Raw genomic sequence first — 22,826 nt, 5'->3', positions numbered from 1 at the left:
AGAAGAGAGAGAGAGAGGAGAGGGAGAGAGAGAGAGGAGAGGGAGAGAGAGGAGAGGCAGAAATAGAACGTGGGATACAAGAGAACAAGCTAAAGTAAATGCTCTGACTTTACAAAACATTAAGAACACCTGTTCTTTCCATGACAGACTGACCAGGTGTATCCAGGTGAAAGCTATGAACTCGGCTGTTAAATTCACTTCACATCAGTGTAGATGAAGGGGAGGAGACAGGTTAAAGAAGGATTGTTAAGGATTGTGTGCCATTCGAAAATGTAAGTGCCTTTGAACGAGGTATGGTAGTAGGTGCCAGGCACACCGTTTTGTGTCAAGAACGGCAATGCTGCTGGGTTTTTCACGCTCAACAGTTTCCCACGTGTATCAAGAATGATCCACCACCAAAAAGACATCCAGCCAACTGTGGGAAGCATTGGAGTCAAGATGGCATGGGCTTTCGACAGAGTCCATGCCCTGATGAATTGAGGCTGTTCTGAGGGCAAAAGGGGGGGTGCAATTGAATATTAGGAAGGTGTTCCTAATGTTTGGTTTACTCAGTGTACGTGGAAAAAGGATTGGCAGTGGAGGACAGAAACGGACATACAAAAACAGCAATAAAAGAGGACTAGGTTACAGAACTTAGCAGAGTGTGTGTGTATGAACTCACGTTGCGTGGCTCCTCGGGGGGGTGCTCCAGTCCGTCGGGGGGGCTCATGCTTCGCGAGGAGGGCTGGATGCAGACCACCTCTCTCTCCCAGCCTGCACCAGGGGTCGGGGGGGTGGCCGGAGGGGCGCATGCACCAGGGGCCTCGGGAGGGGGGCGGGGCATCTGCTCAGGGGACAGGGCACCGTCCGCCCCGTCTGGAGAAAACACAACAGCCACACAGAAAACAGGAGGTGTCACCACTGAAAACGAGCAGGATCGATGTCTCTTTAGCTGGGAGAGAGGGAGATGTGGCTGGGGTTCAACAGACCTATGGGAGGAGGAGAATGTAACAGGTTGACAGTGAGAGAAGATACAGCGAGAAGAGAAGGGGAGATCGAGAGAGACAGTAAGACAGACAAACACAGATATTGTAGATTATAGATAGCTAGAGTGATGTAGAGATTGCCTGTTGAGATGACAGCCAAAGAGACAGACAGATAGATGGGGGCAGAGGGTTTCACCTCGAGTGTTGTCGGTGGAGTAGGGGTTCCCGTACTGCAATTCTGCAGGTCTCTGGGGTACCAGGGGGGGTGGGGAGGGGTCCTGGGGGTAGGGCAGGGGGTAGCGTAGCAACACAGGCTGTTTGACCTCTGACCCTTGACCCTCAGCCTCCTGCTCCCTCTGTCGGTCCTGACACTGATGCAGCTCCTGGCACGGGGACAAGGAGACTGCCACTGAGAACAACTTCAATAATTTGAAACAAATATCAGCACCGAATAAAACCAGGAAATCCTTTTCATTCATACAGCTGGATAAACAAAACCAATGCAATGGGGCGTGGTTTCAGCTTGACATTACTCTACTTTTAAAGTCTGAAAATATTTGACAAACTTACATTTATGAGTGAAATGTCCCTTTAGGCTGGGCCACAATCTTAGATATACAGAAAATGCATGTCTGTATGTATAACTGTAGCTATGTATTTAAGTGATAATGCCACAGAATCTGTGGTTTGGAGGATATATTGGCATGGGTGTTGTCTTGGGCCAGCAAACTGTGCCAATAGTTTGAGCTCCATTTTTATGGAATGGTCTGCCTACCCATGTGAGAGACGCAAACTCGGCCTCAACCTTTAAGTCTTTACTGAAGACTCATCTCTTCAGTGGGTCATATGATTGAGTGTAGTCTGGCCAAGGAGTGTGAAGGTGAACGGAAAGGCTCTGGAGCAACGAACCGCCCCTTGCTGTCTCTGCCTGGCCGGTTCCCCTCTTTCCACTGGGATTCTCTGCCTCTAACCCTATTACAGGGGCTGAGTCACTGGCTTACTGGTGCTCTTTCATGCCGTCCCTAGGAGGGGTGCTTCACTTGAGTGGGTTGAGTCACTGATGTGATCTTCCTGTCTGGGTTGGCGCCCCTCCTTGGGTTGTGCCGTAGCGGAGATCTTTGTGGGCTATACTCGGCCTTGTCTCAGGATGGTAAGTTGGTGGTTGAAGACATCCCTCTAGTGGTGTGGGGGCTGTGCTTTGGTAAAGTGGGTGGGGTTATATCCTTCCTGTTTGGCCCTGTCCGGGGGTATCATCGGATGGGGCCAGAGTGTCTCCTGACCCCTCCTGTCTCAGCCTCCAGTATTTATGCTGCAGTAGTTTATGTGTCGGGGGGCTAGGGTCAGTTTGTTATATCTAGAGTACTTCTCCTGTCTTATCCGGTGTCCTGTGTGAATTTAAGTATGCTGTCTCTAATTCTCCCTTTCTCTCTTTCTTTCTCTCTCTCGGAGGAGGACCTGAGCCCTAGGACCATGCCTCAGGACTACCTGGCATGATGACTCCTTGCTGTCCCCAGTCCACCTGGCCGTGCTGCTGCTCCAGTTTCAACTGTTCTGCCTGTGATTATTATTATTTGACCATGCTAGTCATTTATGAACATTTGAACATCTTGGCCATGTTCTGTTATAATCTCCACCCGGCACAGCCAGAAGAGGACTGGCCACCCCTCATAGCCTGGTTCCTCTCTAGGTTTCTTCCTAGGTTTTGGCCTTTCTAGGGAGTTTTTCCTAGCCACCGTGCTTCTACACCTGCCTTGCTTGCTGTTTGTGGTTTTAGGCTGGGTTTCTGTACAGCACTTTAAGATATCAGCTGATGTACGAAGGGCTTCATAAATACATTTGATTTGAATATATCCTCCAAACCAAGGCTTTGAGGGCATTATCACTTTTATACAATGGTTACCATCATATTAAAATAATGATTGACATATTTTCATTAAAAACTTTATTTTGATTCATTTACTCATCCTTCCACGAGGATATAGTCCTGAGGTTGTTACCCAAGCCATCTGGTAGTTGGTTCGATTGGCATCGTTGCCATTCCAAACAAAAAATGGTTGCTATGCAGGCTTTTCCTCCTTGGTAGATAGCCGACTACACAGCCAACACAATCACTTCAAACTGAAGCTGGAAAGACAGCAAACCAGCTGCATTTGTTTTACCAGTTTGTCTATTGACATTTCTTTGCATATGTCCATACAAATGTTGCGAATTCATGACTTCCACTGGCAGAGGAAAGCCGTCTGTCTCGCCCCGACACGTTCATTCTCGACGGGACAGTGGATATCACATTTCAATGTTGTAATAATGTTGCAAATGTCGGAGAGACAGACAGCAAGGTTCCTACAAATCTCAGCTGCTGTAAACCAAGTGCTAGCCAAAAGCAACGGGAGATCATGTCTAGCTGCTTTTTACAGTGGAGATCAGGTTGATGCCTGGCCGGCACGTGCAGTGACTTTCCAGATGGAACAGTCAACAGGCATTTCGCCATCATAGCCAGTGGTAGTCTGAAATGCACAATGGCTGGAACATGCTTTTAACCAATCAGCATCCAGGATTAGACCCACCCATTGTATAAATATCCATGGCCCTGGACTAAGTACCACAGGACGTCACATCTATGCCCCGTCTGAAATACCCTTTCCTATACCTAGACACCTCTCCTAGATCTGAAATACCCTTTCCTATACCTAGACACCTCTCCTAGATCTGAAATACCCTTTCCTATACCTGGACACCTCTCCTAGATCTGAAATACCCTTTCCTATACCTAGACACCTCTCCTAGATCTGAAATACCCTTTCCTATACCTAGACACCTCTCCTAGATCTGAAATACCCTTTCCTATACCTGGACACCTCTCCTAGATCTGAAATACCCTTTCCTATACCTAGACACCTCTCCTAGATCTGAAATGCCCTTTCCTATACCTAGACACCTCTCCTAGATCTGAAATACCCTTTCCTATACCTGGACACCTCTCCTAGATCTAAAATGATCCATTGGAGCTTATGTACGATTAGGAGCAACTTCAGGGTTTTCTATCATAGAACACCAAACAGTTCTACCTGCAGTCTATTTGAAGTCAACTGCTAGAATTATCTAGTCTTACTGTGAGAGGTGTCAAACACCAGCCCACATAGCTCTCGCATGCTTGCTGAATGTGCTCCCCCCCCTCTTCCCTTTCTTTCTCCTTCCCACCTTTTTCTTCCTCCCTCTCTTGATGACTTCATTAGTGCTGGGCTATCCGGTTTAACATTTAAACGAGGGTGACCGCGGGGTGAAACAGACACGAAGGCTGGCATTTCCACCATTTAATGGTTAGTCTACTACAGCAGTACAGTACAGGGATGGGTGTATCATTAGTTGAATCTAGAAATTGGGGCAGAGGGAGGAAGCTATGTTGGGGTATCCAGTGCTTTGGTAGGCTTATAACAGCTAAACACTTGCAGGCTTCAGCAGTAGCTCTATGAAAGCATTTTATACCATCTCAAACATATGACAGCTCATAGGTCCAGTGTCCTGATGTTTTAACAGCTGTGTAAACTGTGTATTTCCTGAGGTCTTATGCTATGACAGCTGTATGAATGTTCATAGTACCTCCTTGAGTTGGTCCTTCTCTCTGAGGGCCTGAGCCAGACTCTCCTTCAGCTCTGTCACCTCTATGGCCCTCTCTGCCATCTGTATCTACACAGAGGAAACAGACCATCAGACAAACATCAGACAAACACTGTACCCATTGGCCACAAGGAACAGAGAACTTACAGATTTATCCTTTAAGAACCCATTGTAAGTCATCATGTATATACCATCCCAGACATAACCTAGTCTAGTGCACTGGGGTAAATATAAATCAAGCAAAGTTTACATGGCTGTGTGTCTGGGCTCTTCTCAAACAACTACAAAGGCAGCTACTCTGCCTGACTCTCTCCGACTCCCCCTCTCTCCAACTGACTCTCTTCCCACTATCTCCCCGACTCTCCCCCTCCCTCCCCCCTCTTCAGCTCCTCCCGACTCTTCCTCCCCCGACTCTCCTTCCCTCCCTCTCTCCGACTTTCCTTCACTCCCTACCTCTCTCTCCCGCCGACTCTCCCTCCCTCCCTCCGACTCTCCCTCCCTCCCTCCCCCCTCCCTCCGACTCTCCCTCCCCCGACTCTCCTTGCCTCCCTCTCTCCGACTTTCCTTCACTCCCTCCCTCTCTCTCCCGCCGACTCTCCCTCCCTCCGACTCTCCCTCCCCCGACTCTCCTTCCCTCCCTCTCTCCTTCCCGCCCTCCGACTCTCCTTCACTCCCTCCCCCTCTCTCCCGCCGACTCTCCCTCCCTCCCTCCCTCCGACTCTCCCTCCAACCCTCCCTCGTCTGTCTTTTCCCCATTATCTCTTTCTACAGTATGTATCCATTTCCCTCCTCCTCCATTTCTCTTTCTCTCCCTTGTTCTTGGTGAAGGGGGCTGCAATAGTGCAATTCTCTCCATTCCTCTCCTCCTCTTTTCTGTCATCTCCTCTTAACTCCTCGTATATCTTCCCCTCTTCCCTTCGCCCTCCTCTCCTCCCCAGTGTGTGTGTGATGTAAACAGCTATAAAGCATGTGTATCTGTGTGTCTGGGGCTTGGGGTTATAACTGTGTGTATTTATCTCTATCTGGAGACATTATCGAGAGAGAGACTACTATTTACTGCACAGATAAACACACTCACTCCCAGAGATCAAGCACACACTCACTCCCAGAGATCAAGCACACACTCACTCCCAGAGATCAAGCACACACTCACTCCCAGAGATCAAGCACACACTCACTCCCAGAGACCAAGCACACACTCACTCCCAGAGATCAAGCACACGCTCCCTCCCAGAGATCAAGCACACACTCCCTCCCAGAGATCAAGCACACACTCCCTCCCAGAGATCAAGCACACACACAGAGCTAGAAAGGAAGGCATTTTACTGTACTTGTGCATTGAAACTGAAACACACACACCCTCACTGAGCGAGAAGTACACACTTAATCGTGAGAAAAACACACATTCAGTGTAGAGGACCATGGTGATGAACAGTTAAAGAGTAACAACCAAGCTAACCTCACAGGGCTGACCTAGACACAACCTTATCAACCTGGCAAAGAGACTGGGTGTGTTTGTGTGCCAGAATGTGTGCGTCCATGTGTGTGTGTACAAATGTGGTTAAATGTGAGCATGATCGTGTGTGTGTGTGTGTGTGGATGACTCACCCTGAATCGCTCCTCCTCATTGGCCAGTCTCTGTTTGAGCGTTTCGTTGATAGCACACTGCTCCGCCCACTTCTCCTCCATCCTCGCCAGCTCCTCCTCCACCGAACGAGTCTGCTCTTTCTCTACCTCCTCCACACTCCTCCTCTCATCCACCTCTTCAGCACTCCTCCTCTCATTCTCCACCTCCACCCAACTCTCCATCTTCATGCTCATGAACTCACCTCCTACACTCCTGTCCTTCTTCCTCTCCTCTTCAACACTCCCCTCTTCTTTCCCTTCCTCTCCTCCACTCACTTCCCTCTCGTCCCCATTTATCCCCTTCCACTCCTTCTCCCCTACTCTCATGGTTTCCATGCCTGAGAATGTATTGGTGTATGTGTGTTCCCTGTCTTTGTAACTGCGGTTAGGGACAGCAGGCCTCTCAGTGTCTCCTCTCAGCACAGCTGCAGCCAGATTGCCTGCAAACACAAAGAAGTTAGAGGACTTAGTATTAAAGAGAAAAGTGTGTGTGTGTGTGTGTGGTCAGTACCTGCTGTAGGTGACTCTGGACTGGGTGTCAGTGGCTCCTGTGTCGTCTCAGTAGCAGCGTTTCTCTTTGACTCCTACAGACATAAAGGGGAAATAAGTTGAGGAAGCCATTTCAGACCATTGAGATGTACCCCAATGATAAACTCTCAGTCATTAGATATAATGTTTCTGTTACTGAATCAGGCTGGGGACATAGGAGACCGCTTTGCTGCTTATGAAATGGCACCCTATTCACTAACATTCACTACTTTTGACCAGAGCCCTAAGGGCCCTTATGAAATGTAGTGCACTATATAGGGAAGAGAGCCGTATGGGTCCTGGTCAAAAGTAGTGCACTATATAGGGAAGAGAGCCGTATGGGCCCAGGTCAAAAGTAGTGCACTATATAGGGAAGAGAGCCGTATGGGCCCTGGTCAAAAGTAGTGCACTACATAGGGAACATATATGTATGGGCCCTGGTCAAAAGTAGTGCACTGGTCAAAAGTAGTGGACTAAATAAGGAAGCAACCTGTCAGTGGCCTTGGGTGTGTGCCACTAGATGGCGCTATGGTGTGGTGTATTACAGTACTGCAGACAGACAGACTCACCCCCTGGGCCTCGCTGAGCTTGGCCACCTGCCTGCGGAGTCGCTGACACTCCCTGTACTTCTCCTTGTAGTGCTCAGCGGCCATGTGGAGACGCAGCTTCAGCTCCTCCACTTCTCTCTGTAGCTCAGCCTCCGCCTCAGACACCACACACCCCCCCTCACTGGAGGTCCCCACACCCTGAGAAAGAGGGAGGGGGAGTAGTTCAGCACAAATAAATCATTCAATATTGGAATTCTGTTACTAAATTTGTCTACAGCACACAGCAGTTGTACATTCCTCTTACATTTCTATTCTTAAAAACTAAGAAAGATCCATCTGTGGATATCTATGGTCTCCTTACCACTTCCTGTTGGGAGGTGGTCCTCATGCGGTCCAGCTGCGTCTCCATTCGCCGGCACTCGGCCTGGGCATCGGCCAGGCTGGCGCGGAGGGCGTCGACCTCCAGGCGGGCGCGGTACAGCTCGGTCATGGTGCGGTCGCGGGCACTCGCTGAGTCGCGGAGCTCTGACACCAACATGGCGGCCTGCTGGCGAGACGCCTGGAGCTGCTCCTCGGCCTGGCGAAGCTTCTCCCTCAGACGACCCATCTCAGCCTGGAGAGAGGGAGGGGCAGACAGGTTAATACACACAGGTGCTGCGAGGCCTGACACACAGTAACTGCTACCTCAGAAGGGCTATCTTAGCTTACATGTGTGTCTTTCTTTTCTAAATAAAAGGGTCAGGGTCAACATTTCTAAATGGTTTGATATACATTTAAATATGATTTTCTTGCAGCTTCACGTGTAGTTACAGGAATAAGAGTCTAGGTAGGCACAATGAGGACTGGCCACCCCACATAGCCTGGTTCCTCTCTAGGTTTCTTCCTAGGTTTTGGCCTTTCTAGGGAGTTTTTCCTAGCCACCGTGCTTTTACACCTACATTGCTTGCTGTTTGGGGTTTTAGGCTGGGTTTCTATACAGCACTTTGAGATATCAGCTGATGTACGAAGGGCTTTATAAATACATTTGATTTGAATGAGACCTTAACTCGAGCAACAACAAAACATCTACATGTCATTCAAAAATGTCACATGAAACATGGACACTGCATGTCTGTTAGTGCTTTAGTCAACTTCTCTTATAATTTATACCCATGCTAAACAGCAAAAGATAAACAGCATTTCTATATTTTGTAATAGTTTATATGATCATTTAATACAATAATATAATACAATTGGTTCTGTCAACAAAATCATTGACAATAATAATAATAAAAATAATAACCAATAATGACATTATTATAAATCTGTAAAGTTTTAATGGTGTGTGTGTGTGAAAACTAGACATCACATTCTTGCTTCCTCTGTCCTTGTTTCCTCCACTCCTTGAAAGTGCATTGGAGCCCGAGGGGAGGAACCTTCCCTCCTCTCCCCCAATGTGCTTTGAGAGGGAGGTGAGGAATGGAGGAAACAAGGGGAGAATCTAAATTGCATTTCCTAAATTCCTGACACCCTTCTCAAAAACCCATTGATAAGAAGGTGAGATGGGAAACACAATCTAGTAAATGAATGGGTTAAGAATATAGAAATATAAAAATGTATGAATGAGCAGTGACAGAGCAGCTAAGATGCAATTTGTATTTTATTTTATCTTTATTTAACTAGACAAGTCAGTTAAGAACAAATTCTTATTTACAATGACAGCCTAGGAACAGTGGGTTAACTGCCTTGTTCAGAGGCAGAATGACAGATTTTTACAGTGTCAGCTCGGGTATTCGATCTAGTAACCTTTCGGTTACTGGCCCAACGCTCTAACTACTAGGCTACCTGCCGCCCCAATAGATAGTGTAGGATACAGTATATACATGAGATGACTACTAGGCTACCTGCCGCCCCAATAGATAGTGTAGGATACAGTATATACATGAGATGAGTAATGTGAGAAATGTAAACATTCTTAAAGTGGCATTATTAAAGTGATTAGTGTTCTGTTTATTAAAGTGGCCAATGATATCAAGTCTGTAGGTAGGCAGCAGCCTCCCTGTTCTAGTGATGGCTGTTTAACAATCTGATGGCGATGAGATAGAAGCTGTTTATCGATCTCTCTGTCCCAGCTTTGATGCATCTGTACTGACCTCCCCTTCTGGATGATAGCGGGGTGAACAGGCAGTGGCTTGGGTGGTTATTGTCCTTGATTATCTTTTTTGCCTTCCTGTGACATCGGGTGTTGTAGGTGTCCTGGAGGGCAGGTAGTTTGCCCCTAGTGATGCTTTGTGCCGACCGCACCACCCTCTGGAAAGCCCTTCGGTTGGAGGCGGTGCAGTTGCCCTACCAGGCGGTGATGCAGCCCGACAGGATGCTCTCAATTGTGCACCAGTAAAAGTTAGTGAGGCTTTTTGGTGACAAGCCAAATTTTTAGGCTGGACCATTTCAGTTTGTCGGTGATATGTACACCGAGGAACTTAAAACTTTCCACCTTCTCCACTGATGTCCCGTTGATGTGGATAGGGGGGTGCTCCCTTTACTGTTTCCTGAAGTCCATGATCATCTCTTTTGTTTTGCTGACATTGAGTGTCCAATTCTGTCCAATTCTCTCAGATCTCCACAAGTGTCTTGGGGTAGTAGTGGTTTCTGGACCCCAGAACCCGTCTGGTGTGGGGTGGACCTACAGCACAACACTTGAGGCATTGGTTGGATGTTTCATTCCATTGCTATACACACAGACAGGAGTAAGCTGGACACACCCACAGCACCCTATCAGGCTGATCAGGCAGGCCTTGGTAGCTGGAGAGCTGCTGGAAACACTGAAATTATATATTTACACTGCTTCATTCCAGCTAGTTAGATGTGCAACCACTGACTAACTATAGTTAGGGCATATCTCTAGTCTAGCAATAGACACTGTTGTTTAGACTACCAATGATTAGCTAGGACATATCAGTCAGCTAACCATTTACAGTAACAGCAGTTCATTAATAAGTAAATACACACAAATTATTATGCAGAAATTGAGATATGTTACCTTATCTTGGCACTGTGGCCCAGTATGGGCAGCTATTAATTCATGGAAGTGTGACCTCCTACTTTGAAAGGACAGGAAGTGTTGGCTGAGCACTTGACCAGGCACTGTAATGTCCATGGAGAACAAGAGCACCTCCTCCCAGCTGCCCACTGCACTGAGGCTAGGTAACACGGTCACCACCAATAAATCCATGATTATCGAAAACTTCAACAAGCATTTCTCAACGGCTGGCCATGCCTTCCTCCTGGCTACTCCAACCTCGGCCAACAGCTCCGCCCCCCCCGCAGCTACTCGCCCAAGCCTCTCCAGGTTCTCCTTTACCCAAATCCACATAGCAGATGTTCTGAAAGAGCTGCAAAACCTGGACCCGTACAAATCAGCTGGGCTTGACAATCTGGACCCTCTATTTCTGAAACTATCCGCCGCCATTGTCGCAACCCCTATTACCAGCCTGTTCAACCGCTCTTTCATATCGTCTGAGATCCCAAAGGATTGGAAAGCTGCCGCAGTCACCCCCCTCTTCAAAGGGGGAGACACCCTGGACCCAAACTGTTACAGACCTATATCCATCCTGCCCTACCTATCTAAGGTCTTCGAAAGCCAAGTCAACAAACAGGTCACTGACCATCTCGAATCCCACCGTACCTTCTCCGCTGTGCAATCTGGTTTCCGAGCCGGTCACGGGTGCACCTCAGCCACGCTCAAGGTACTAAACGATATCATAACCGCCATCGATAAAAGACAGTACTGTGCAGCCGTCTTCATCGACCTGGCCAAGGCTTTCGACTCTGTCAATCACCATATTCTTATCGGCAGACTCAGTAGCCTCGGTTTTTCGGATGACTGCCTTGCCTGGTTCACCAACTACTTTGCAGACAGAGTTCAGTGTGTCAAATCGGAGGGCATGCTGTCTGGTCCTCTGGCAGTCTCTATGGGGGTGCCACAGGGTTCAATTCTCGGGCCGACTCTTTTCTCTGTATATATCAATGATGTTGCTCTTGCTGCGGGCGATTCCCTGATCCACCTCTACGCAGACGACACCATTCTGTATACTTCCGGCCCGTCCTTGGACACTGTGCTATCTTTCCTCCAAACGAGCTTCAATGCCATACAACACTCCTTCCGTGCCCTCCAACTGCTCTTAAACGCTAGTAAAACCAAATGCATGCTTTTCAACCGTTCGCTGCCTGCACCCACACGCCCAACTAGCATCACCACCCTGGATGGTTCCGACCTAGAATATGTGGACATCTATAAGTACCTAGGTGTCTGGCTAGACTGTAAACTCTCCTTCCAGACTCATATCAAACATCTCCAATCTAAAATCAAATCTAGTCGGCTTTCTATTCCCGCAACAAAGCCTCCTTCACTCACGCCGCCAAATTTACCCTAGTAAAACTGACTATCCTACCGATCCTCGACTTCGGCAATGTCATCTACAAAATAGCTTCCAATACTCTACTCAGCAAACTGGATGCAGTTTATCACAGTGCCATCCGTTTTGTTACTAAAGCACCTTATACCACCCACCACTGCGACCTGTATCCTCTAGTCGGCTGGCCCTCGCTACATATTCGTCGCCAGACCCACTGGCTCCAGGTCATCTACAAGTCCATGCTAGGTAAAGCTCCGCCTTATCTCAGTTCACTGGTCACGATGGCAACACCCACCCGTAGCACGCGCTCCAGAAGGTGTATCTCACTGATCATCCCTAAAGCCAACACCGCATTTGGCCGCCTTTCGTTCCAGTTCTCTGCTGCCTGTGACTGGAACGAATTGCAAAAATCGCTGAAGTTGGAGACTTTTATCTCCTTCACCAACTTCAAACATCTGCTATCTGAGCAGCTAACCGATCGTTGCAGCTGTACATAGTCTATCGGTAAATAGCCCACCCAATTTTACCTACCTCATCTCCATACTGTTTATATTTATTTACTTTTCTGCTATTTTGCACACCAATATCGCTACCTGTACATGACCATCTGATCATTTATCACTCCAGTGTTAATCTGCAAAATTGTAATTATTCGCCTACCTCCTCATGCCTTTTGCACACAATGTATATAGACTCTCTCTTTTTTTCCCCTACTGTGTTATTGACTTGTTAATTGTTTACTCCATGTGTAACTCTGTGTTGTCTGTTCACACTGCTATGCTTTATATTGGCCAGGTCGCAGTTGCAAATGAGAACTTGGCACCTGTTTGAACTTGTTATCAGTATAAAAAACACCTGTCCACAACCTCAAACAGTCACACTCCAAACTCCACTATGGCCAAGACCAAAGAGCTGTCAAAGGACACCAGAAACAAAATTGTAGACCTGCACCAGGCTGGGAAGACTGAATCTGCAATAGGTAAGTAGCTTGGTTTGAAGAAATCAACTGTGGGAGCAATTATTAGGAAATGGAAGACATACAAGACCACTGATAATCTCCCTCGATCTGGGGCTCCACGCAAGATCTCACCCCAAAATGATCACAAGAACGGTGAGCAAGAATCCCAGAACCACACGGGGGGACCTAGTGAATGACCCGCAGAGAGCTGGGACCAAAGCCTACCATCAGTAACACACTACGCCGCCAGGGACTCAAATGCTGCAGTGCCAGACGTGTCCCCCTGCTTAAGCCAGTACATGTCCAGGCCCGTCTGAAGTTTGCTAGAGAGCATTTGGATGATCCAGAAAAAGATTGGGAGAATGTCATATGGTCAGATGAAACCAAAATATAACTTTTTGGTAAAAACTCAACTCGACGTGTTTGGAGGACAAAGAATGCTGAGTTGCATCCAAAGAACATCATACCTACTGTGAAGCATGGGGGTGTAAACATCATGCTTTGGGGCTGTTTTTCTGCAAAGGGACCAGGACGACTGATCCGTGTAAAGGAAAGAATGAATGGGGCCATGTATCGTGAGATTTTGAGTGAAAACCTCTTTCCATCAGCAAGGGCATTGAAGATGAAACGTGGCTGGCTCTTTCAGCATGACAATGATCCCAAACACACCGCCCAGGCAACAAAGGAGTGGCTTCGTAAGAAGCATTTCAAGGTCCTGGTGTGGCCTAGCCAGTCTCCAGATCTCAACCCCATAGAAAATATTTGGAGGGAGTTGAAAGTCCATGTTGCCCAGCAACAGCCCCAAAACATCACTGCTCTAGAGGAGATCTGCATGGAGGAATGGGCCAAAATACCAGCAAGTGTATGAAAACCTTATGAAGACTTACAGAAAACATTTGACCTCTGTCATTGCCAACAAAGGGTATATAGAAAAGTATTGAGACAAACTTTTGTTATTGACCAAAAACTTATTTTCCACCATAATTTGCAAATAAATTCATTAAAAATCCTACAATGGGATTTTCTGGATTTTTTTTCTCATTTTGTCTGTCATAGTTGAAGTGTACCTATGATGAAAATTACAGGCCTCTCTCATCTTTTTAAGTGGGAGAACTTGCACAATTGGTGGCTGACTAAATACTTTTTTGCCCCACTGTATACTGTGTACTGGGGTATCTGGAAACAGCCACTGGATGCTTTTTCAAACTGTTGAAGCTATTTCTCCGAAGTTTTTCAACACATTTTAATATGTGCAGCTACTTTAAGTGAATACCTGCAGTCAACTTGATAAAGCAGATCGCGTTCTTCATTTCACCATTATTTTACATTATGAAGCTCACCAAGCTCACCCAGAACAGTTGAGTCAGACATGTGTTTGTTAGTAAATAGCACAACGAGAGAAAGCGGGAGCAGGTGAGTCCAGCTGTGTGTTGACAGGGCTCACACTTCACATTGAAAAGGCAACAGTGTTTTTTTGCTTCAATAGATTGATCAGGGACGCGCAACTATAGTTAACCTTCACAGAAAATACTTCAGTGCAACACAACACATTCAGCAGAAAATAGATTCATTTTCATCAGATGCAACGCTATTTGGCTGGCAGCCACACAAGTCAATTATCTCACAATGTTTTGCAAAAATTATGAATGGCCATCATATTTCTAATGTTTATCATAGAAAGAATGTATCCATCTACATTTCCTAATGTTTATCTTAAATTTAATCTAGCATTTTACCAGAGAAAAGTATGCTGGCTACACAAAGTTAATCTAGCATAGTACTGGAGAAAAGTAGCTACACATAGAAAACTCCTGGGGAAAAGTAGCTACACAGAAAACTCCTGGGGAAAAGTAGCTACACATAGAAAACTCCTGGGGAAAAGTAGCTACACATAGAAAACTCCTGGGGAAAAGTAGCTACACATAGAAAACTCCTGGGGAACAGTAGCTACACATAGAAAACTCCTGAGGAAAAGTAGCTACACATAGAAAACTCCTGGGGAACAGTAGCTACACGTAGAAAACTCCTGGGGAAAAGTAGCTACACATTGGTCATAAAGCTCTAACTGACAGAATGCCCGTTGGTGAATTCTCATCCGAGTGGAGAAGTGCAACTGAAGCACAAAATGACTGATGCCAAGCAGAAATTACAATAAGAAGCATTTTACATCTGCATTTACAAAACGCAGCAAGATATTTGTTATGCATTTTATTTTTTTATCCTGTGAGAAAAATGCAGAATTCTGCATTTAATGCAACCCTTAAGTTTGATTTGCTAGTGGCTGAATTAATAAGGTGACAGGGCATCATATTGAGAAGTCAAAGCCGTTTGTACAGCTGCCACTATCTTGATTTTCTTGCTTTCCCTACTTTCCGCTCTCAGCACATCTTCTCCTCCAAGCAGAGCAGGCCTTAGCCTTAGCAACTCCACTCCACTCAGACACAGTGTGCAGCCTACACATGCTGCTCCAGAGCAAGTACTGTTCTTCCTTCAGACAAGCATTCTGGTAATAAACGCGCAATACTGTGTATATCCTGGTATGAGAGAAGAACTGCAAGACAATATGAACACCTGGATACTGCCAGGCCCATGAAAACTGTTTTCACACCATAACATAGGAAGATAGAAGAGGTTACAGTACACTTCCGAGATCTCCTCCAACCCTCCCTAAAAAGGTTTTGATACTACTCCTGAATTATATTGAATGTATCTATGTTCCCCCTTTATATCTAAATGTATTAATGACTTTGTAACAGCTCCAAACAGATGTCCATTAGAACAAATGCTCACTGCTACCCTAATTTATAGAAAGACCCATATGAACACACGCACACCCCTCCCTCCTCACCTTGTCGACAGCGTGTGTGTGCAGCTCTTTCTCCAGGCATTCTTTCTGAGTGACGCAGGCTCGGAGCCTGTCCAGTTCTTCTTGGAACTGAGCGATGGTCACCTCTCTGTTGAGCTCCACAGCCTTCAGCATCTGCAGCTCTGCACTCAGCTTAGTGTTCTCTAGCTCCGTGCTACGCAGGTGGACCTACACACACACACAGGCAGAGAGACCATTATAGACACACAGACAAAGAAAGACGATTATGAACACACACACACACATACAGTTGAAGTCGGATGTTTACATACACTTAGGTTGGAGTCATTAAAACTCGTTTTTCAACAACTCCACAAATTTCTTGTTAACAAACTATAGTTTTGGCAAGTCGGTAAGGACATCTACTTTGTGCATGACATAAGTAATTTTTCCAACAATTGTTTACAGAAAGATTATTTCACTTATAATTCACTGTATCACAATTCCAGTGTGTGTTTACATACACTAAGTTGACTGTGCCTTTAAACAACTTGGAAAATTACAGAAAATTATGTCATTGCTTTAGAAGCTTCTGATAGGCGAATTAACATAATTTGAGTCAATTGGGGGTGTACCTGTGGATGTATTTCAAGGCCTACCTTCAAACTCAGTGCCTCTTTGCTTGACATCATGGGAAAATCAAAAGGAATCAGCCAAGACCTCAGAAAAAATTTGTAGACCTCCACAAGTCTGGTTCATCCTTGGAAGCAATTTCCAAACACCTGAAGGTACCACGTTCATCTGTACAAACAATAGTACGCAAGTGTAAACAACATGGGACCAAGCAGCCGTCATACCGCTCAGGAAGGAGATGCATTCTGTCTCCTAGAGATGAACGTAGTTTGGTGCGAAAAGTACAAATCAATCCCAGAACAGCAGCAAAAGACCTTGTGAAGATGCTGGAGGAAACAGATACAAAAGTATCTATATCCACAGTAAAACAAGTCCTATTTCGACATAACCTGAAAGGCCGCTCAGCAAGGAAGAAGCCACTGTTCCAAAACCACCATAAAAAAGCCAGCCACCATCTCAACCGTGGCAGTATCATGTTGTGGAGATGCTTTGCTGCAGGAGGGACTGGTGCACTTCACAAAATAGATGGCATCATGAGGGAGAAAAAGTATGTGGATATATTGAAGCAACATCTCAAGGCATCAGTCAGGAAGTCAAAGCTTGGTAACAATTGGGTCTTCCAAATGGACAATGACCACAAACATACTTCCAAAGTTGTGGCAAAATGGCTCAAGGACAACAAAGTCAAGGTATTGGAGTGGCCATCAAAAAGCCCAGACCTCAATCCTATAGAAAATTTGTGGGCAGAACTGAAAAAGTGTGTGCAAGCAAGGAGGCCTACAAACCTGACTCAGTTACACTAGCTCTGTCAGGAGGAATGGGCCAAAATTCACCCAACTTATTGTGGGAAGCGTGTGGAAGGCGACCCAAAACGTTGGACCCAAGTTAAACAATTTAAAGGCAATGCTACCAAATACTAATTGAGTGTATGTAAACTTCTGACCCACTGTGAATGTGATGAAAGAAATAAAAGCTGAAATATATCATTCTCTCAACTATTATTCTGACATTTCACATTCTTAAAATAAAGTGGTGATCCTAACTGACCTAAGACAGGGAATTTTTACTTGGATTAAATGTCAGGAGTTGTGAAAAACGGAATTTAAATGTATTTGGCTAAGGTGTATGTAAACTTCCGACTTCAACTGTAGATACATGTGCATACACAGTGTAACATTTCACCTTGTAAAGGTCCCTCTCGTCCTTCTCATTCTTCAGTTGGGTCTCCAGAGTGTCTTTATCTGCTGTCAGCTTCTTTAACCTGTCTCTCAGACTGGACAACAACAACTGCATTAATACCAATAATGTTCTCTCTAGTTTGCTGTACTGTATGTCATTTGAGTATAGTACTGTATCTATGGTGTTTCTCATCAACAGTCCAGTTAGTTTCCTTATAGTCCTTTGTGTGTGTGTGTGTGTGTGTGTGTGTGTGTGTGTGTGTGTGTGTGTGGCAGGTTTTCCACTAGGCGGTAATAGCCGGCTCTTGGCCTATAAAAAATGAAAAAAGCTGATAATTAAAATTGGTGCCAGGCCGGGAGAAGAAAAAAATAGATTGCGAAATAATGTTTTTTAGCTTATTTAAATGGTGGAAATACTAGTCGATGGAAATACATTTGACTGGCCATGCTTATCGGTCTATAGGGTAATTTGCATAATTGTGTGTAATTAAATTGCAGCGTGCATAGGCTACTGTATATTCCTTATGAATCTTATTTATCACACCCCTACAGCACACAGATACAGAGCCTTGGAGCTGAACAATCTGCAGCAGCAGCATCTCAAACTGCAACAGATGGCAGGCCTCATCAGTGCGTCACACACCACTTCGCAATGAGCTGGAGGCAGTACGCGTTTTGAAAACACACAGTTAATTGTTTGAAAGCTGAACGTTTTAACATGTATTATGAGGCATGTCTTACCTTGCTTCAAAGCAGCCTATTAGATCTACACCACTCCCATGTGCGCTGCCCTTCTGACAACGGCGTTTTCTGCTAATTGCATTATGGAAAGAACATTTGCGTGTAGCCTACTGCCTTGTGCGCATCGCTGAGCTTTATAATGTGAAGAAATAATAGTTCATCAACATTTGAAGATAAACGCTCTGTTCTGTTGCCCTCATTGCTTTTTAAGTATTTAAACATACATTTTTATGTAGCTTAGCTGGTTGTATGAATTTGGGCTATATCTTCCCACAGCTGTCCCAGTCTGTTTGGAATAGGCTATTCCTCGACAAGCTGACCAATAGAATAGGTCAACTTTTCTACTATGGGGGATAGTAGATTGGCGTAGGTTAGTGATTTGGCTGTTTGTTACTCCTCTTGTTGGCTGAGGAAAAGTAAATGTGGACAGTTATTCGAGCATCTTCAAAATGCGCATCAGAATTCAGTATGAAGGACTACACATTGTTGCATGCTCAACATGTTCTGTTAATATGAATTACCATAATCCAAATGTGATTTCTGTCATTCTGAGCAGTGTGGGTGGACGCCCTAATCAGGTTACACACCCAATGGATATGGGTCCGGCAGATTTATCAAATGTCCGGTAAATTAAAATGTTGCCGGTCAAATGTCCTGTCCACATTTTCCTAATGGAAACCCTGATGTGTGGCATGTGTGTTCCTCCTCACCAGTCTAGTTCCTATCCTTCCAGTGTGTGTTCCTCCTCACCAGTCCAGTTCGGTCTCTTTCTGCAGCCCTCTCTGTGTGACTCCCAGTAGGTCCTCCTCCAGCTGTCTGACCCGGTCTGTGGCCTCCTGCAGTCTCCTCCTCACCTCCTCCCTCTCCTCTGACAGGCCCTGGGAGGAGCGTAGCAGCTCCTGCAACCACACCACAGGCGACTTCAGCTGTCAATCACACTGTTAACCAATCACAGGCCCTGTCGGTCAGTCCGGTTAGACCAGAGGTGTCAAACTCAATTCCTGGAAGGCTGAGTGTTTTCTGTTTTTTTGTCTTTTCTTTTCAAATTGTGTTCAACTAAGACCCAGACAATGAGATGAGGGGAGTTCCAACCTAATCAATGACCTTTACTGATCAATCAAGTAAAATGGAGGGAAATGCTGCAAATGCTTGGCTTTGTATTGAGTTTGACCCTCTCAATCAAAATGCTGTGTGATAACAAATGACGATTGGCAATGTTCTGAAACAAGAGGCAACCATGAGAACCAGTTGGAGTCTATCTATCCAGTATCTTGTACCTGGTCCTGCCAGTGATCTCCCCTGTTGGAACATGTTGAGAAGTAGAGGACATTAAATCACCCACAACACACTGCACCTGACAGACCAGCACGCCTACATAAACACCCCTGCATAACTCAACACGCACACACTTGTGCATCAGACAGACAGGCACATCACATCCATCAAACATACAGGTGCAGTATATACATTTATATTTGTTTTGGGAAACACGTGCACAGTGTCACACCCAGATGTCATGTGTAGTTCAGGTACAGCCCACTGGCTCCCTGGAGGACTGTATGATTTCAACTGCAGCCATTTGGGAGACACTTTAGCAGCGCAAAAGACCTTATAAAACATGGTGTCGTAAAATTAGCAGCCGCAAAATATGTACTTACGTTTTGATGGTCCAGCTAAAGGATATTTTCATCAGTGCTGCACTAAAGGGCCATGGTGAATATACTAAAATGTTATTGTGTACTGCACAAATGAACGAGCGCACACACACACACACACACACACACACACACACACACACACACACACACACACACACACACACACACACACACACACACACACACACACACACACCACTGATTTCATAAGAGAAACCCTTGTTGAATGAAGAATCTGACATTAATAATCTATGTACATTTTATTTACAGCAATTTAGTACTTCATAAAATGACCAAGTCAGAAATCTCTCAAAGCTGTCTACCACACACACATTCCTTTTACTATCCTTGTGGGGACCAAACAATTGATACCCATTCAAAATCCTATTTTCCCTAACCCTAATTCAAACCCTAATTCAAACCCTATACCTAACCCCTAACCCTAATTCAAACCCTATACCTAACCCCTAACCCGAATTCAAACCCTATACCTAACCCCTAACCCTAATTCAAACCCTATACCTAACCCCTAATCCTAATTCAAACCCTATACCTAACCCCTAAGCCTAATTCAAACCCTATACCTAACCCTAATTCAAACCCTATACCTAACCCCTAACCCTAATTCAAACCCTACACCTAACCCTAATTCAAACCCTATACCTAACCCCTAACCCTAATTCAAACCCTATACCTAACCCCTAACCCTAATTCAAACCCTATACCTAACCCCTAAACCTAATCCAAACCCTATACCTAACCCCTAAGGCTAATTCAAACCCTATACCTAACCCCTAAACCTAATTCAAACCCTATACCTAACCCCTAAGCCTAATTCAAACCCTATACCTAACCCCTAACCCTAATTCAAACCCTATACCTAACCCCTAAGCCAAACCCTATACCTAACCCTAATTCAAACCCTATACCTAACCCCTAAGCCTAATTCAAACCCTATACCTAACCCCTAAGCCAAACCCTATACCTAACCCTAATTCAAACCCTATACCTAACCCCTAACCCTAATTCAAACCCTATACCTAACCCCTAACCCTAATTCAAACCCTATACCTAACCCTAATTCAAACCCTATACCTAACCCTAATTCAAACCCTATACCTAACTAACCCATAAGCCAAACCCTATACCTAACCCTAATTCAAACCCTATACCTAACTAACCCATAAGCCTAAAATATACTTTTTCCTTGTGAGGGATCAACAAAATGCCCCCACCTGTCCAAATGTTCCTTTTTTAATATTCCTGTGAGGACCTCTGGTCCCCATAAGGATACTAAAACACACACACACTAGGAAAAAGCACCAGGGGGCAGTAAGAGACTGGTTCCATATCATCAACGTTCTCCCCTAAATTTCCTCCACTCTCCTTCCTCCTCTCATCCTCCCTGTTTCCCTCCTCTCATCCTCCCTGCTTCCCTCCTCTCTCCTTTCATCCTCCCCTTATTTCCTCTAGTTTCAGTGGGTTAAATCTTACGTTGCCAGTTAAGTCACATGGAAATGTTTATTCACTGAACAACACCAAATGGTACTTCAAATAAATGACAAAATTGAAGTCACTCTCAGCAGTTGTAATAAGATGAGAAATGAGAGAGTGAGAAAGAGAGAAAAACAGAGAGAAAAAGAGAGAGCGAGACGGCGAGAGAGAGAGCAGTGCCCCTAGTACATTGGCGTGACTGAGTCATGTTACTCCCTAAACTGGGCAGGGCCTTCCTTCACCCAGGCGGTTATGCAGACAACCGTCTCTCATTCCACACGCATTTTAAAACAAGTTACAAGTGGGTGGCATTGTGAGTGTGTGTGTCAGTGGGATTGAGTGTGTGTGTGGGGGAGGAGGAGTGGTCTGTGTGTATGTATGTGGCCTTGACGTCATATTTGTTCACTCTGTGGTTGAGATGGCATTGCCCTGATGCCAGATGCCTGGGAGACCGTGTCCAGTTAGCGTCCTGGCCCAGTGAGTCAGCTCGTTAAAAAGGGACAGAGAGACAGGCACACACACACGAAACAAACAAAAAAATATGACACACTGTGCAAACACAGTGCACACACACTCCTTTGTGTGTTCAACCATGGACACAGATCATTCATAAACTTCATTAACGTTAATGTTTTGAACCTGTGATCACTGAATAGGAACTGGCACTCAGGTTTCTCTCTTCTGCTCCCTCGCTCTGTACAGTCTCCTGTGCTACGTATTTCTCTCTCCCTCCCTCACCTGGTTGTGTGTGCGTTGCAGGCTGCAAGTCTCTCCCTCCCTCCCTCACCTGGTTGTGTGTGCATAGCAGGCTGCAGGTCTCTCTCCCTCCCTCCCTCACCTGGTTGTGTGTGCGTTGCAGGCTGCAAGTCTCTCCCTCCCTCCCTCACCTGGTTGTGTGTAGCAGGCTTCAGGTCTCTCTCCCTCCCTCCCTCACCTGGTTGTGTGTGCGTTGCAGGCTGCAAGTCTCTCTCTCCCTCCCTCACCTGGTTGTGTGCGCGTAGCAGGCTGCAGGTCTCTCTCCCTCCCTCACCTGGTTGTGTGTGCGTAGCAGGCTGCAAGTCTCTCTCTCCCTCCCTCACCTGGTTGTGTGCGCGTAGCAGGCTGCAGGTCTCTCTCCCCTCCCTCACCTGGTTGTGTGTGCGTAGCAGGCTGCAAGTCTCTCTCCCCTCCCTCACCTGGTTGTGTGTGCGTAGCAGGCTGCAGGTCTCTCTCCCCCTCCCTCACCTGGTTGTGTGTGCGTAGCAGGCTGTAGGTCTCTCTCCCCCTCCCTCACCTGGTCGTGTGTGCGTAGCAGGCTGCAGGTCTCTCTCCCTCCCTCCCTCCCTCACCTGGTTGTGTGTGTGTTGCAGGCTGCAGGTCTCTCTCCCTCCCTCACCTGGTTGTGTGTGCGTAGCAGGCTGCAGGTCTCTCTCCCCCTCCCTCACCTGGTTGTGTGTGCGTAGCAGGCTGCAGGTCTCTCTCCCTCCCTCCCTCCCTCACCTGGTTGTGTGTGTGTTGCAGGCTGCAGGTCTCTCTCCCTCCCTCACCTGGTTGTGTGTGCGTAGCAGGCTGCAGGTCTCCCTGGTTGTGTGTGCGTAGCAGGCTCCCTCACCTGGTTGTGTGTGCGTAGCAGGCTGCAGGTCTCTCCCTCCCTCACCTGGTTGTGTGTGCGTAGCAGGCTGCAGGTCTCTCTCCCCCTCCCT

At 46.2% G+C, this 22,826-nt stretch overlaps 1 protein-coding gene across 1 annotated transcript; it reads right to left on the bottom strand.

Annotated features, from left to right (window-relative positions):
• Positions 1–927: 927 nt before the first annotated feature.
• Positions 928–22,345, bottom strand: LOC139400231 (tax1-binding protein 1 homolog A-like; the record flags this gene model as incomplete). Its single annotated transcript, XM_071145217.1, has 11 exons — positions 928–968; positions 1,162–1,348; positions 4,563–4,649; positions 6,189–6,646; positions 6,718–6,790; positions 7,304–7,480; positions 7,644–7,895; positions 15,483–15,668; positions 17,256–17,346; positions 18,743–18,891; positions 22,320–22,345. Coding segments are annotated over 11 exons (1,727 nt in total), but the record flags the coding sequence as incomplete, so codon positions are not given.
• Positions 22,346–22,826: the final 481 nt, after the last annotated feature.

Source organism: Oncorhynchus clarkii, unplaced genomic scaffold, assembly GCF_045791955.1.
Source record: "Oncorhynchus clarkii lewisi isolate Uvic-CL-2024 unplaced genomic scaffold, UVic_Ocla_1.0 unplaced_contig_7799_pilon_pilon, whole genome shotgun sequence".
NCBI lineage: Eukaryota > Metazoa > Chordata > Actinopteri > Salmoniformes > Salmonidae > Oncorhynchus > Oncorhynchus clarkii.
This window is presented reverse-complemented; position numbering and strand designations above follow the sequence as displayed.